This window comes from Tiliqua scincoides, chromosome 4 (assembly GCF_035046505.1).
Source record: "Tiliqua scincoides isolate rTilSci1 chromosome 4, rTilSci1.hap2, whole genome shotgun sequence".
Classification (NCBI taxonomy): Eukaryota; Metazoa; Chordata; class Lepidosauria; order Squamata; family Scincidae; genus Tiliqua; species Tiliqua scincoides.
Genome location: NC_089824.1, coordinates 14,067,899 through 14,085,519, shown reverse-complemented (window position 1 = coordinate 14,085,519; position 17,621 = coordinate 14,067,899). Strand labels below are relative to the sequence as shown.

Genomic DNA, 17,621 nt, shown 5'->3' with positions numbered 1-17,621 from the left:
CCAGATCTGGAATTCGCATGGACTGTCTACTCAGTGAGCAGACCTTTCAACTCCACATGGGTGCCACACAACATCCTCTTTTGAAGGATGTCATGTAGCGCCTGAGCAGAATATTTATATGCTGTCCCCATCAAGACCATGTTCTGGGTGTGCAGTGGGCGCGTGATTAAGCACTGCTGCCCTAGAGGCTGCTGCATGATTTATAAATGCGAAGGGGTACAGCTATAATGGTGATTGGAAAACAGTGCTCACCCACAAGCAGCAGCTTGTTTAACCTTAGATGCACGTATCTTAATCTGCACTGTCAGTTTTGCAAACCATCAAAACTCAGATCACAATCGACTGGTGGGTCCTGGACCCAGAGTTTGGGAACTGCTGGACTGCCAAACTTGACTTTTTCCATCTGTTGCAGAAATGGCCTTAATTTATGTAAATGTTTTGCAGGCTACTGCAGAATACTTTCCTTTTCTGGAATGTTAAACTAACCTGTTAATTAGTTTTGGTGCCTGGTAGACATTCCATCCCTTTGGTAATTTAATTCAGTAGCATGAGGAATAGAAACTTCATGTTACTATAAACTTCCCTATTGGCTTTTCACATCTGAGTATTTTGTCAGATACTGTTTTGTGTTACAGTAATCATGGACAGGGGCTCCCACCTCTTTCCCCTTGTTAAGGTGATACTTATTCACTAGATGATTTAGTTCCCAGTTCAAGTTTCCTTTCAAGGTCTGATGCTTATGAGAAGTTCTTGTATGTCATGGCACATCTGTGCCCAGAATCCATCTGTGAAAAATGAACTCTTAGAATTCTAATTAAAGTGACTACCCTACCCCCAGGGTAAAGGTTTTATGAAAGAATAGTTTTCTGTTTTGAATTCAAAATTATCTGGTTCTCCAACAACACATTCTTAATAAATATATTTCTGATTCATGAATAGCTTGAGACCTCTAATCCTATGCACTGGTCGAATCTTAAACACTATGTTGCTAGTAAATATATTTTGTGTTTATATGAGAACTGGAGCATTCCCAAATGCCTCAGGCTCAGAAGGAAAACTGAGGGTCCCTATTAGGGATACTGGCAGTGTTTGCTTGTTCTTACTTTCTTGAATTTTAAGCGGGGAGACTAGCTGAAGATACCAGTTTAGGAAGCTTGAGAGCTGATGTAGCTTAGTTGCTAAGTAAGTGATGTAGCTTGAGCTGAGAATCAAGACTTCCTCAATCTGAATCTCACCTCAGCCATGGACTCACTGGGTAGCCCTCCACAAGCCATACCCTCAACTTAAGTTACAATGAGGATAATACTACCAAACCATAAAGTAATACATATGGAGCACTTTATTCACCCAAAAAACACTGCATAAATGAAATTACAGCTTTATAAAAACAAAAATCCATTAAACCCCAGATTTTCCAAATTCTAAATACAGGCTTTGTACAGATTAATGCACATACTGGTAAGGCCAAAGGCTCATACCAAAAAGGAGTGCAACCCAATGTTTCCATTAAGATTTTGGTTTAGCATCTTATGTTCTTGACTCAACTAAGTTGTAATCTGTATACTAGACTGAATATGCTCACATCCACTGCCAATTTCTGTTATTTCTCACTCCACATAAGCACACTATTAAAATTTTGTTTGCAAGAACTTAGTAACAGAGACCTACTTCTTAGGCTATGATACTTTTGAAGTTGACTGAAGCTGCATCACATGGTAATTACTATATATTACTTTGAAACACAACAGGTAGAACCATGTTGAATGTAAAGGTAAATCACCAACCTAGCAGTTTAACTCAAAGGACATTAGCAGGTGTTGGTAATGTTTAGATTTAGACATATGCAAGAACTCTAGTAAAGTGTTTCATATTCCCCCTAGCATTGAGAAAATTATTGCTGCCAATATACAGTAATTCTACTGTATACTCTGACCAGACCAGCTTAAACAAGCCTTTCTTTAGGAGATATTTCAGTCGGAGCAGAGAGAAAATGTATACTGACATGTAAATAGCTCCAATGTTCTGTTACCTGAATTAATAAATTCAAGTAGTGCTCTCAATAACTACAACCTTTGTCAAATCTAGACAAAGGTTGTCTTTAAGAACACTAAGGATGCCCTTGGACACCCCAATCAGATCATGGACACTAGACTATCTCAAGGTAAGGAGATATTTAACAAAGTAGGAGTGAAGAGCAATTAAATACTTCTTCATTCAGTCTTTGCTCAGTGATTGTAAGGTAGAATTCTCTCTCCAACTTCATCAGTTCTCTTTTGGCTTCTATGGTTAGTAATAAACTCACTAGAAGCTTATCATTTTTAAAAGAAAAATCTGCATGATTTCTGGTCTCTTCTACTCCACATGTATCTCCTTGTGTGCCAAGCTTACCAAAGAGAGAGAATGCAGGGGCAGCAGAGAAGGTGGAAAGGAAACTTTCACAAGTTGAATTTTTGCCCATAGTAAATTGGCAATACAACCAGGCAAGTGACCCAGACTTCACAATCTTAAAAGTTAAACAGAATTTAAAGGACTACTTTCAAGCATATCCTCACAAGGTCTAGAAACTTGTTTATGCTTTTATTAACATAAGATTACCCACATTTTGCAATTTTGCACTCCAGCAGAAGAGCGTAAATGTTTTTCTCTATCTAGGCCAGAAGCAAGAAGAGAGGAAATTCAAGCTATCAGGATTTTATTTTGGGCATGGATCATGCATCATACAGGCCTGTGTGTTGCAACAAAAGAATTATGGAAACAGGTATTGTACATCAGTCTAATTTCTTGGATTTCAAGAAAAGCCAAGGCTACTAGCTTTTGTTTTCAATGAAAGCCAACATCTTCAGAGCTAGCGAAATGCAACTAAAAACCTGAAATGGCCTTGGCAATAAGGCAACTGCTACTGAGGAGAGTAAGGCTCACTGCACTGCTACTAGTTTTTATTGTAGCACTTATCTGCATCATTCACACTGCAATACACTCTTATAAAAACAACTTTTCAAAACTTTTTCTTGAAAATATGAAGTACAGCAATATTATGCAACATTAGTGGAGCAGAAGGTGTTCTAATTCCTGTCATCAATTTTTATTATAAAATGTTGATAAGATAAGCTATGTCCTTGTTTCAGTTAGGTGAGTATGGATTAAAGTTGCACTACAAAGCATTTTCAAATGTGACAAGGAGAATAGCTTAAGCAAGAGGAAAAAATTATTGGACCTGTGTCACAGTACCAGCCAGGACAGCCTAAGAACAGCATTTTAGCTCCTTAATCTCAATGTTCAGTAAAATGAAAAACCATTCCCATCTGAAATAAATTTGTTTTATACTCTTTCTAAACACACTCAGAGGTCTCTACCTAAGAATCTGGATATTAATCTGCAGCCTGCTATTTCACCAGAAGGACAGCAAGCCACAGTTCAGGTGGCAGATAAACTGAAGGTTTGTTTTGCCAGATTCCAAGGCCCAGCACCAACTAGAAAATTATGTCCACTCTATGCTAATTAGTTCCCCTTCTTTCCTGCCAAAATGACCCCAGTTCTGCCCTGAAGTACTGCTGGACCCCACCACCAGGGTAGCTCACCTGTTCAACCTGCAGAGCTCCTCCTTCCTCCCCTCTCCTGCCAGCAGCTCCTCCCGCCACTACAGCAGCACATTGGTCCTCCACAGGTCTTGGGTGTGGCAGCCACACAACAGTTTCTGCTCCAGCAGCCTCCAAAGTCCATTCACATATCAGTTCATCAGTAGTTCCAGTAGTTCATTAGCTATCAGTTCTTCAGTCCATTAATCCTTTAATCCATTCTCCAGTCCCTCAAGCTTTCCTCCTCCTGCTACCCACACCAAACTCTCCCTTCATCAGGTGCTTTTATGCCTGAGGGTCCTATTGCCTTCAAGTGGCTGCAGCTGTGCAGCACACTCTGCTGAATGCCCAGGCCTTAAACCTTAAAGAGGCCACTGCTGACACCACATCCTACCTCCTCACCAGATCTTCCAATACAAGGTTTACACATTATATCAAACATGTCATTCATCCTTTTATTATTTTCTAAATTAAAATAGCACTCTTCACCTCACCCCTTCAACCCCAAATTAGGACTAGAACACAGCACACAGAGTACAGTACTGTCTCAGTACAGCACCCAAAACAAAAATCCCTCCTCTTACAGGCACAAAAGCTGCCTACTGAGGTGCAGGGGATGGAATCAGAGCCATCCCTAGAAGAATGTGGATCCAGAGCAACTCAACTAGTACAGAGACCCCTCTTATGGATATATATTGGTCATGAAAGTATGGGGCCCAGGGCAGTTGCTCTAGTTGCCCTAACCATGGGACAGCTCTGGATGAAGTGTTCTTTTAAATCACATCAGCATGGAAGGAATATAAATATAACTTTCTTACAGTCCCAATTTTAACTTAAAAACAGAAAAAAGACATGTAAGTGACTCCAAGCGAAGGAGTTAAACTAAGGACACACAAGGTTTCTGCTTTGGAGTTCTTACCAGGTTTTGAACAGATTTTTGACTACTTGCAAAACCACAAATACCCGTTTTTTTCCCTGAACCAACAAGGAATATTTCATACTATTTAAAGCTTAGTAATGAATTTCTGATAACATTCTGGAAATTGTATATCACTAAAAGTAGTGCACTATGCTTAGCTGATGAGTGATAGACAATGACAAGAACAGGTACATAACATTAAAATAACTTACGTTCATCTTTAAAAGGAGACCTCCAGTTCAGATTACATTTTTCTTTATACTGCGAGCAAGACTCAGTTAGCATCTGAAAATTTAATTGCTCTTAATTTTTACCATCAGCAGTGTTTCTGCTACATACGAGTAAGTTACGAGTAAGTCAGATGGGCACAGGTCCCAATGGATTTTCACAACTAACTTCTGGCAAACATGGGATATGAGCATAGTTTACAGTGGGAAAGCCAATAACCAGTTTTGCATCTATTCACCTCAAGAATAATATTGTTGCAAAAATCTGGTTTAATATGCATTTAACAAAAAACAAGCTAGTAAATACAAATGTATTACATAACAGAAGACAGCTGTTCAAAATAAGCAACTTAGAATGCCTGTGAACTCCTAGGTCAGGTCTAGAAAATATTTTAGATTTCTGAACTGTGCTGTGATTTTTAGAAGCTAACTTGGGGGTTATGAATAGGCCTTAAAGCAGTTAGTTAGCATGCAAATAACCAGCAGCTAGATACAATTATGACAAAATGGTTAAAGGACTCTAAGTAAGAAAAGAAAAGCTGGTCCAGTGGAGAGAACTGGCAAGCATACTAATATATGACAACACACACTTGTATGCCAGTATCCTATTGAATCAGACAAATTGCTATGCATATCTCAACATTTAGACAGCCCCAAGCCCACATACTTGAGAGCTCTGCAAAAGTCATCAACACCTTCAACATTAAAAACTGATTAAGACTAAGAAAGGTCAAATACATCCAATAAGATTCTGATCTCAGTGCATGTTAAAAGCAGATGACAAGACAAAGAATTAGGGCAAACTAAAGCATAACTAGACAGAGAAAAGACAAGGTATGCATAATCATGGTGTTTGTAAGAAAACATCAGTACTGAGTGTTAACAGATGGCAACACAAAGAATTAGAACAAATATGAAGCATGACTAAAAAGAGACAAGGCATTCACAATCGTATTTGTAAGAACACATGAGTATATCAGCTGATCAGAATGGTACTCCTTATAAAATATTGCCTGCATTATTGATTTGGCAACCGATGACCATCTTTCTACAGCTTTTCCAAATCTGGGGCATTTTTAAAGAGAACAACCACAGGCCCAGCTTTGTTATACACGTATTTTTTATACACGTATTTGACTCAACACAAATGGCCACTGCAAATGAGAAAGAATGTGCTGATCCCTGGAGAAGGGGAAAAATGCAACCCTGTAAAATCAGTTTAAAAAACTGAATAGTCCTTAACAACAGCCTCCTTAATATGAGAGAGAGAGGGTAGCTGGCTTACAATCCATCAGTCCTTTTCTCCCCAGGCGACCCCTCCCTTCCCCCTGAGTGAAAGAAAGGTGATCACTTTGCATTGGTGAAGGGAGGGGCTGAGCGAAGCACCTTTCTAAGTGCTTGGAGGAGGACTGATTGATAGATTGTCTTCTTAACAATGGCCTTTTTAACATTTTTTACACATTTTGTAGTTTTTACAGGCCTGATTCCTCTGTAACTTGCTCTTTTGTACTCTTTTTATTCTGTCTTTTAATCTGACTACTGTTTTTTAAGGTCGCTGTTAATGTGTTTTTAATGTTTTTATCTGCTATTTGTCTTAATTTATGTTTTTAAATGTGTTTTTTATATGTTTAGCCGCCCTGGGTCCCTTTAGGGAGAAGGACGGGATATAAATAAAGTTTATTATTATTATTATTATTATTATTATTATTAAAGACTCTTATCTTACATCACAAAGGTCAGCAAGGCTGTTTTAAAATCACCCGAGCAAGGGAACTTTTTTTTTAATTAATTTGCTTTAGTGCATTTTTTTGCCATTCACCTGAGTTCTGGGAACCGAACCCGCACAAAAAATGAGGCTCAACCTGTATAGGATTCTTCATATTTTTGTCAAGCAAGTTCTGGCTAATAACCAGCAAACTGGCAGCAATTTAAATGTGGGTGTTATAAGCATTGTTCTCACTAGCCGCACAGCTGCATAGCCACAAGTCTGAATCAGAGCCTTGTGCAGCTTTCTTGATAGTGCTCTGGAAATTGGCAATGATGATGGCAACATCACTGCACAGCTTCATTAGGGCCCTGCATAGTCCCTGTGGAGATTACAGGGAACACTTAAGATGTGTATACGGAGGACTGTCACCTCAGATAAAGCCAATATGATGCTTATATTTAAACATTTCACTAGGTGCACAAGAACATAAAAATCACTCATTCACATGTCATTTGTAGTTCAACATACTGTCACAAAGAAAATTATAACTACAGTGACAGGCAATTAGACAAGAAGGGTGCTCAAGGATCAGTTACACAACCAACTATGAGTGAATGCTACAGTTAAACCAAACTTCAGATTCAAATTAAGTCATGTCAATATTTCAGTTCTACCATCAACTTCTCCAGTAACAAAGAGAAACTCAGTATATTACAGTTTTCACTCAGAAATATTCTTTTAATATATGTGCGTGATTTACACATCATTTGGACTAGTATAAAGTGTCTTAAGTCATCATCCATCACTTTGAATAATGTAGAATTGACTCATTTAAAATGCAGCAATACCCTGCCAGGAAGAGTTATGGACAGAAGCCTTAAGGAATGTGTATAGACTTCAGTAATTTTACTGAAGTCTATACACATTCCTTAAGATTTCAGAAGGACCCAGTATCTAGTTTAACAATCAATTCAGAACAAGTCTCCACCTTGTTGTAGTCCTATAGTGATGTAAATGACTATTCTATTAGTAAAACATGCCAGGTAACTCAGCATAAGTACAGATAAGCATGTTTATAAGGATAGAGTTTACTGGTGCAGTTGTATCATATACTAAACGGTTCAAGCGGTATGGTTCAAGTGATATTCCCGAAGTTTCTACACAGGTCATGCATGCTTTGAAGAAAGCATAGAAGGTTTACTGTACCCCAAGTACTAGTTGACTGCGATGGTGCCACCTGCTTCATTGGCATCTCAAATGGTACCAGTGGTTTAGGAAACCTCGATGCTAAAATTTTATAAACATAAAAACAGAACATGTCGCTTTCAGCATTCACAGCACAAAGAACAATCCTAAACATATTCCCAAGTGAATTTATAGTACTGAGCTTAACATGATGTAATCCCTAATAATAAGCATCCTTTGGGTTGCATTCTTAGCTTATTTTTTCAGCTATGTCACTTGGTAGATTTGTAAAGTGACATTAAACTGAAAATAGTGTTAATATTCTTCTCACTTACTGTGTTATGTTTTTTGTTTACAACTGACTTAACATATGCCTGCACTCAAGTTTAGCCTTAGTGTGTTGTGGTACTCCAGGAGAATGTACAAATGATTTATAAAGTATACCACAACACCTTAAATCAGGTTGAGCTGGAATGAAACGTGTTAAGGAACCTGTAAACAAAAAAGACCCTAAAACATGCACCTTGAAATAGGTGCAATCTGGGGGTGCAAAATTCTGTCAAAGATTTAAGAACTGCTACAACACTGCTCCTTCAAATTCCAAAACAGCAAGCTATGCTACATGCCCTTACGCAGGCAACGTGTAGCTATTCCATTCTTAAAGGCAAGTGACAAAGAATCATTTCTATTCAACTTTCCAGCAGATGTAGCCACCCCAACAGGGAGTGTGCAGCATCCTGAGGTGGGAAGGGCAGTCACAGAAGCCTCCTCAAGAAAAAGGGCATGTTTGTTCCCTCACTTAGGGGTTGCATCAGTCCTGGAAAGTTGGATAGTATTGGGCTCAGTGTAATTCTGTTTGCCTAGGCCCTCTTCTAGTGTCAATGTCTCCGGTTTAAAGTCACTACTACCAAGTATCAGTGGCATAGCTAGTGGGGGTGTGTTACACCGCTAATGACCCAAATTGCAAAAATCAAGGTTATTAGGAATAACACCATCATCTTATATACCATTCGATGCATACGTTACAGCAAAACGCAATGAAACAAATGGCTCTATCAAAAGTTATAACCAAATACCAGAAAAAGAAAGCACAACTGTCTCATGTAAGAAAATAGATTTCCTTAACTCAAAACTGACCAATGAATCTGAAGGTTCTGAGAACTAATGAGGTATTATTAAGACTCAACATAAAACCAATAAGATGTGAGTCAGTTCCTTTTTCTATATACCAGAGCTAATACTCAAACTCCTATTCAACCTATTCAGTTGTGTGTCATCCAGCTTTTTTGTTGGTTACTGTTTGGTTGGGTGACCTGTACTGTTCAATCAACCAAAGTTAATGGGGATGACACCATGCATTACCAGACCAGGTGACATAAATCCTAGCGATGTCACTGGCAGGTAGGTTGGATTTTGTTGGTCACTGGCTTAGATGAATTTTTAAGTGGATTCTAAGTATTCATGGTGGACTGTAGTCTATCAATGGTTATTAACCATGATGGCTACACGGAACCTCCAGATGCAGGGGCAGTATGGCACTGAGTATAAGTGCAAGGGAAGGCACTGACATTTATCCACTGCTTGTGGGAAAATATTCATTGCATTTATTTTCTGGTCATTATTATTCATTTCATGTCATGATTACTATCTCTCAGTCTCACCTACCTCACAGGGTTGTTGTGAGGAAAAAAGAAGGGGAGGAATCATGCATAACACCCTGAGTTCAAGGAAAGGTTGTATAAAGATGTGAAAAATATAAATCAAGTAATTTTGTTGTAAAGGGGCGCCAAAAATTTATGGGCCCCAGGTGTCAAATGAACTAGCTACCCCACTGCCAAGTATACCTGCTTGGAAGCACCTTTATTTCCTTGTTTGTCATCTTAAGACTATCTGGACTCTTGCTATGTAGTGTGTGAAGAAGGAAACCAGGAAAAAGCCTCTAAATACATCTTAATTAAACCAAGGAGAAGTCAACATAGGTATTATAATCTCCATCTCCAGAGAGCATCAGTGCATTCTGCAATATAGTAGAACATGGATGAGATACATCAGGTGAGTTGCAGTGCCTCATACTGGTACAGATGCATAGTGAAGTAGTAGCTGTGCTTTTTCTTTTAGATTTCACACGCATCTGCATGTGTTAAATAGTTATTTATGTTTTCTGCCAGCCAAAATAAATTTGTAAGCTAAATAAGGCTATGCTCTGACATTCATCCATTTCCAATTTTCATCCATGTTCTGGTCCTTAACCAGACAAAAAGTGCAAGGTATTGCTGTAAGTACACCAGTCACTAGAAACATTATTCATCTCCAGCATCTTCAGTATGCTGGATATGGATGGCATCTATCAGAGACTTCTGATCCTGTATAACTATCCAGAATTAACTGCAATCTTTCACTTTTGTCTTCATTTCCCTATCCCTCACACAAATGAAGCTCCAGGAATAACTTTCAATGAAACTGATAACCTGAACCTGGTTAATGTTAAAATGTTACAGGGGACATCCAGTAAAATTGAGTGTTGGGAGAGTTAGAACAGACAAAAGAAAATGTTTCTTTACTCAGCGTGTGGTCGGTCTGTGGAACTCCATGCCACAGGATGTGGTGATGGCATTTGGCCTGGGTGCCTTTAAAAGGGGACTGGACAAGTTTCTGGAGGAAAAATCCATTATGGGGTACAAGCCATGATGTGTATGTGCAATCTCCCGATTTTAGAAATGGCTATGTCAGAATGCCAGATGCAAGGGAGGGCACCAGCATGAGGTCTCTTGTTATCTGGTGTGCTCCCTGGGGCATTTGGTGGGCCACTGTGAGATACAGGAAGCTGGACTAGGTGGGCCTATGGCCTGATCCAGTGGGGCTGTTCTTATGTTCTTAAAAGATAATTCTCCAATAAAACTTAACAGACCACCTGCATTGTGACTGTGTGCAGAAACATCCACAAATGCGAATGCTGGGTGGCTAGCAGTGATAATAGCTATAGTGACTACCTAGATCCCCAACACAAGAATGAAAGGTGCCTCTTTCCCCCCCCCCCCTCCATGCAAGGCAAAGACCTAGAGAGGAGAAGAAAAGATGTCTCTACTCTATGCAAAGTAGGGTAGAGAAACCTACTCCTCCCAAAACTCACTTCATGTTAGACTTTGGAGATGCTCAAATGCTATCTTAAGAACATAAGAGCAGCCCTCCAGGATCAGGCCAAAGGTCCATCTAGTCCAGCTTCCCATATCTCACAGTGGCCCACCAAATGCTTCAGGGAACACACAAGACAACAAGACACAACCTGCATCCTGATGCCCTCCCCTGCATCTGGCATTCTGAGGTAGCCTACTTCTAAAATCAGGAGCTTGCACAAACCTATCATGACCTGAAACCTGTGATTGACTTTTCCTTTGGAAGTTTGTCCAATCCCCTTTTAAAGGCAACTAGGCAGAATGCCATCACCACTTCCTATGACAAGGAGTTCCACAGACTAAAGAGTTCCACTGCATAAAGAAATATTTTCTTCTTGTTGCTTCCAAGTTCCTCCAAAGACTGGTATAAAGTGAAATATTAACCTCTTCTCCCCCCCCCCCCTTTGCATTTGCCAGGTAACTCCTGGGATTGGAGGGATCACAAATAATGGCTGATTACCCAGGGCTAACCATAATTTGTAGACCACAAGAATGTGTAATACACAGGCATCCTAAAAGTAGGCAACTGTGCACTACATTTTATAAGTCTGAATAAAAATGACAATTTTGTAGCTTTCTTGCATGGTTAAAAAGTTCAATTTTCAACTATTGTACTAGCCTGAGTATGCAAAAGCAATATTCTCTTGTATATTAAAAAGCAAAAAATGATACATTCTGGGAAGTTTTGAATAGGGAATTGTTGCCAAAACAAAAAAGATAAAGCACAAGGTCACAATATTTAACTAATCAATTGCAGCATTCTTTTTTATTCAATTAATAAGCTTCTAATCCAACTGATGAATTGGGCAGATTTTTAATTAAAAAGTAAAAAACATAGAAACTGCAAATGGAAGACACCATCTTAAGAGGCATTCTGTCCTCTCTCATGCATACACGAGCGAATCTCTCCAATCTGTGGAGTGGATCTCTCCAAACTGGGAGACTGGGCAGCAAAATGGCAGATGTGTTTCAATATAAGTATAAAGTCATGCCTACTGGGCTAAAGAATTAAAACTTTACATATAGGCTAATGGGTTCTGAGCTATCTATGACAGATCAGGAGAGAGATCTTGGGTGCTTGTGGACAGCTCAATGAAAATGTCAACCCAATACGTGGCAGCAATGAAGAAGGCCAATTCCATGCTTTGGATCATTAGGAAAGGCATTGAGAATAAGACAACTGATATTATAATGCCATTGTACAAATCGATGGTAAGGCCACGTGCCTTACCTCATGTGATTTTTACTAAGTTTTTCTAGTCACAGGGCAGTACTACAATGCACTAGTGCACAACAAATCTGCCATTACTTTTATAATCTAAACTCTCCTTCTGAGTCATTCCCATCATGTCATTCCCAAAATAGTACAACTTTCATAAAACTATGCAACTACTCCAGTTTTTGCATCAGAAGACAAGTGTTTCTCAAGTCGTTTCTTAGCTAATCTAAGTTATAAATTAATTTCATATAGCCTTTTAATTAATGCTATTTTGCTACTTTAGTGATTTTGAAAAAGTGAATATTTTATAGAGGCTGTTGTAAAGTTTTACATATGTTGACTAGCAATAATTAAGTTCTCTTTGATCCTTGTGCACAGATGTGGTCCTAGAAATATGAATGACGTATAAATTGAAACATGGAACATTTAACTATTTTTAGCTATATTGTTAATTTGCCAAACAATCACAGAAAAAAGGGAGAAACAAACCTCAAGATAATCATGTGCAGTTAGCTGTCAGCCCTCCCTAGAAACTATCTGAGCTGCTATGAGGTCTCAAAAGACTGAAGTAGAAGGGCCACCGCTCTTGTTTCAATTTACTCAAATTAATAATTTAAACATTCAAATCATGTCCAAATAAAGCAAGACTAGAAATCCTAAGGCAAAGGAGATTCTGAACTGAGGCAGAGTGTAACAGTTTGCTATTGAAGGGAAACTAGTGTTTGCGCCCTCATCCAGGATCTAACAAGGACACTGTGGGAAGCCCCAAGGAAAATACAAACTCCAATGGTCAGGAGGAAACTTCAGACCACTACTGAGTCCTAACCCTGCAATACAGAGCAATATAGCTGGAAGACTATACACAAGCAGGACACAAACCTGGGCAGTAAGGAGGACACAGGAATGTGTTTTTGTTTTGTCAGATGGGAAAAATCTATTCGCAAATGGAATTCTGAAAGTTATATGGGAGTTATAATTCCATATAAAACTTTCAGACATTAACATCAAAAGTGTATTTACAAATAAAGCAAAGTAACATTTAATCAATTTATAAATACAGTTCCAGATGAAAGAGGAAAAATTTATTCCATCAAGCATATGCCTTGGGCTAAACAAGGCACAGGTTTTCCTAAGGGCTGGAAATACACTATTACAGGCCATCCAAGAGCCCTTTGCAAAGCTGTACTTTTACTATTGAAGTCAAAGTCAAGTTACTTTCTAAACAGGCACTATAAAATTTCTAGTAACAAGCTTTTGTTGCTCTTGTACTTGTTTAAAATTGGGATTTCTAATTTACCCCTTTAAATGTTGCAGTTCACAAGCTGCTTACTACAACTTTCCTTCATATAGGATACTGATCCGGATTAATCAGTAGGCAGGTTGCCCAACTGCAAATTTGAGGAAAAGGTGAACATCAATGCAAAAAAATTCCTGAAGTGATCCTTAGAGCCATTTCAAACACAAATAAAATCACATGCAGGCATACTGGTACTTGTGGCAGTTGCTCAGGTTCACCACAGAAAAAGCTGAGTTCTCTCTCACTGCGCATTCCAAAACAAGCTCTTTGGCAAATTCATTTAACAAACTAAGTCCAGTAGCATTGTGAATGATCTGTTATTGTGCTAGCTTGGACAGCAAAATACTGTGACTATTATTCAGTGTAGAAAACCATATGACACGCCTACAATGTTATAAAAGACTACAATGGTTAAAAAAATACTTTTGCATGTTGAACTGTCATGATTTCCAGAAAATATGGCCTCTGATAGGTTGTTGACAAATGCCTTTATCCAAATGCATTACTGCAGAAAACAAATATTCAAGAGCTGCTATCTGCACAAGACTGTCACCCAGTTAAAGAAATTTTTCAATTCAGCAACTAAAATCCATATAACCAAATTGGCAGAAATTTATATGGAAATATGATCATTCTAAAGAAAAATGCATTCTTGGTTTTAGATGATGCATGTAAGTGGTACAACAGGCATTGCCTTGGAAAGGGAAGTCCCCTCTCTCATAACAGGCCCATACCTGCTTTTATCCTGAAAATTGCCTCTTCAGTATGGTAATTTAGAAGATAAAAAAGTATGTGGGAAAAGAATGAACCTTCCCTTCCCTGTCATGCATGCAATTTTTTGTAGGAAAAAAGCACTTCTGGTTGGAGAAAAACCTCAGCAGTTCATATTTGCATGCTCATGTAGTTTGGCCCTTTGATGGTAACTAGCCATCTGGAACTTTTATAAATAGCTACTGGTATATCAAAAACCAAACATTTAAATTGCTGCCTAGTTAACTGTGGGTACCTTTGTACTGATCAAGATGTCTTAATCAATAAGTTGGATTACTCAAATAAGCACTGCAGCCCTCATTTTACTTACCTGTACATTTCCTATGCAATTATTGGTAAGATCTCTGAGCATTCTAGATTTCTGACACCTTAACTGAACTGACCAGGTACTCGAAATTAATTATAACATGATGCAAGCCAGAAGTTGACTACTGAGAAGTCTTGTAATCCCTTTTTCTTCTGCAGATTCTCAGTTTTTCCAGTTAAAGTCTAAAATCAAAGCACTCAAAAATACACTGCATTGTTAATCAAGTACTGTGGTTTCTACTACATCTGTTTCTTTGATAGCAAGAAAAGTTAAACAGGTAACTTTATGTCCACACTGCCCCCACTGTGTGGCTGGCACACAGGGACTCTGCCAGCCACAAAGAGAACAGAGGATCTAGCAAGAGACAGTGCAAACCATTAACAGTGCCACACCACCACAGTCTGTTTTAGTTTGGCTGTAGTATCATCTGCCAACTTTCAGTTTAGAATTAGTCACTAGAGGAAGCTCTCTAAACACAGCCTCAGAAAAATGAACCAAATAGTTTAATTACAAGCAGTATGTCAGTTCTAATCAATATTGGCAATGAAAAGTGCATGTTGTAACATTTATAATTATGCTTTTTTCACAACTGTTGCAAATAGACTGTGTGGTTCTCATTAATTCACCTTTACAATCCCTTCAGCAGCCGCCCCCAAACAGAACAAAGAAGTCAAAAATTATCCTGTGTGCTGTTTTAAGCAACAAAACAGGGTGACTAAATATAGTTTAATATCACTTAACAGGCATATGTTGCAGGAAGATAAGGTACACAGCACCCTAGAACAAGTACAAACACCACACATGCACTATGGGTGAAATTCTATGCACACTCACTTGGAAGCAAGCCACACTGAACACAGTGGAATTTACTTCCAACCTGCACACACTTGCATTGCAAGATTACCTTCTTAGTGACAAGCCACAAACAAAACAGCAACAACAATTAGCTCAGGACAATGAAAACATTTTAAGTGAGTCTATAGGAAATTTGATATACAGTATACACCTCATACCACATACAGAGTTCAACTTTTAGTATAATATGATGAAAAGCAACATTTGCATGAGCAAGCTAAAATCCATACCTGTGCATATCTGTAGATACACACACTAACATGGGCTGGGCACCAACATGCACAGTATGTTTTTTCCACAGCTAGGGTGCACCTCAGATGATTCTAGGCCTAGGTTTTGAGATTCAATACAGTACTGTCTGTAGAGCACGCCCTTTGATCTTAAAGTTCTGCCCCTAAATCCAGATGCATGGAATCATGAACAAAGAAAAGCATGCTCCACATGCTCAAGGTTCTCTGATTAGTGAAGGTATTCAAGGGGCAAGCTATGGTTCCTCCCCCCTTCTAATCATCCTCCCCCAGAGAGAAGTGCCAGGCCCTAGATGACTTTGTTCCCCCTCCCCCACACAATGTTACAGGGATGGTCATGGTTACAGGAACAGGTTCTGAAGCACATCTGTTATTTTGTATATGGCAGGCTATGTTAGGTGGTAGGGGAAGAGAAGAAGGGCTCCCTAGCTAAGCACTTTCTCCAAGTAGAGAAATGGCTCCAACCCCAAATACACTTACTTGGGAGCAGTGGCATAACCAGAAGCCTTGGTGCCCAGGGTAGTGATGTCACATGGCACTGATGTCACTTCAAGGATCTCCCTGGATGAGGCGGAGGTGCTGGTGGCTTTGTGCCACCCTTCTGTGCAGGCTCCTTTTGGGGAACCAGCAGGACGGGGGCACGAAGCTGCCAGCTCCTCCTTCTCCAGGAAGAAGCTGGAAGTGACTGCCTTGCACACTGCACACCACAGCACAGGGCCTGAGGCAGGTGCCCCTCAGGCTCCACCCTAGTCACACCGCTGCGTGGATGTCAATTCAGAGTGCAGGGAGACCAAGGCTGCAATCCTGTCAACAGCTAACCGAGCGTAAACTCCACAGAACACAATGGGACTGACCTCTGAGTAGTGCACAGGATGGAGCTCGGGGCTCAACTCCCATCCAGCTACCTGGGAGCAAGCCCTACTGACCACAGCGGGTCTTCCTTCCGAGTAGACGCGCACAGGGCTACGCTGTCAGGCTGCAACCCCAGGCACACTTTCCAGGGAGTGACCCCCACTGACAGACCGGGACTCGCTTCTGAGCAGACACGCCTAGCTCAGGCTCTCGGCGTGGCTGGAGGACGGAGCTGCGAGCCTCGCCTCGCCCTGCAGCCCGGCCGCCCTCGCCGAACAGGACGGACCCGCTCCGAGGGCCCCTCACCTTGGGCGATGGCGATGGACTCGAAGCGGTGCAGCTCGCGGAGCAGGCAGCTGCGCTCGGTGGAGTGCAGGCTGTAGATGAAGTCGCGCGCGCCCTGCGCCGTGTTCAGCGCCTCCATGGGCTCCTTCTTGGGGTGCGTGCCCAGCAGGCGCGGGAGGCCGGCGGGGGGCGGCCGCAGCGCGCGGTCGGGGCTGGCGGCGCGGCGGAACGCGCTGAGGCAGCGGCGGCGGAGAGCGCGGCGGCAGCCGGGGAGGCTGAGGCGGGCGGCCGGGACGGAGCAGCCCCGGAGCAGCGCCAGGCGGCAGCCCAGCCACGTCGACGCAGACATGCCGTCCCTCCGCGGCGCCTCGTCGCGCTACCGGGGCTGGGGGCGGCGCTGCCGGAGCGGGGGGCGCTGCTCATGGAGCCTCCCCCGAGCCCGTCACGGCCGCTCCCACAGGGAGGCTCTGAGCGGCAGCCGCGGCATCCTCCCTCCGCCTCCAGAGGCTAGGCGGGCTCGCCTCAGCCGGCAACGCGGAGCTGAGCTGAGGGGAGCGCGTGAAGCGAACCAGCCTCTGACCAGAGCGGCGGCCAAAGGACAGCACTGCGCAGGCGAGGGCGCCGCTCGACCAATAGGAGACGCCAGAAGTGACTCTTGTCCAGCCCCCTCAAACGTGAGTGACAGGGCTGTGCCACGCCCACGCCTGGGACGCCCGCCCTTTTCATTCCACGCCCCCCAAGTATGAGTGACAGGCCTGAGCCACGCCCAACCACTGGAGAGCCCGCCCTTTCCCCCGCTGTGAGGTGCGGTAACGGTGAACACCTGGGGCGCTCTGACAGCTCCAGCAGCGGGGCTGGCCAATCAGAGCGGAGTCTCACAGGCGCCTCACCTCAACGAACGACACGCCCCCCACCGGGAATGGGACAAGCCTGCTGTTTTTAAGGCCCCAATCCTAGCCACACTTTCCTGGGAGTGAGCCCATTGACTACAATGATATTT

General features: G+C 41.5%; 1 protein-coding gene across 2 annotated transcripts in view; it reads right to left on the bottom strand.

The window, feature by feature from the left end:
- TMEM65 (transmembrane protein 65) overlaps positions 1-17,220 on the bottom strand; it is a 32,788-nt gene extending 15,568 nt beyond the window's left edge. The window contains exons 1-2 of one of the 2 annotated variants that reach the window (XM_066623148.1): positions 16,643-17,220; positions 7,636-7,716 (exon numbers count right to left, since the gene is read on the bottom strand). In XM_066623148.1, the coding sequence (XP_066479245.1) occupies positions 7,636-7,716; positions 16,643-16,970 (409 nt within the window). In that variant the 5' untranslated portion in view covers positions 16,971-17,220. The remainder of the gene's footprint in view (positions 1-7,635; positions 7,717-16,642) is intronic. The other variant, XM_066623149.1, reaches the window with a different exon arrangement.
- Positions 17,221-17,621: the final 401 nt, after the last annotated feature.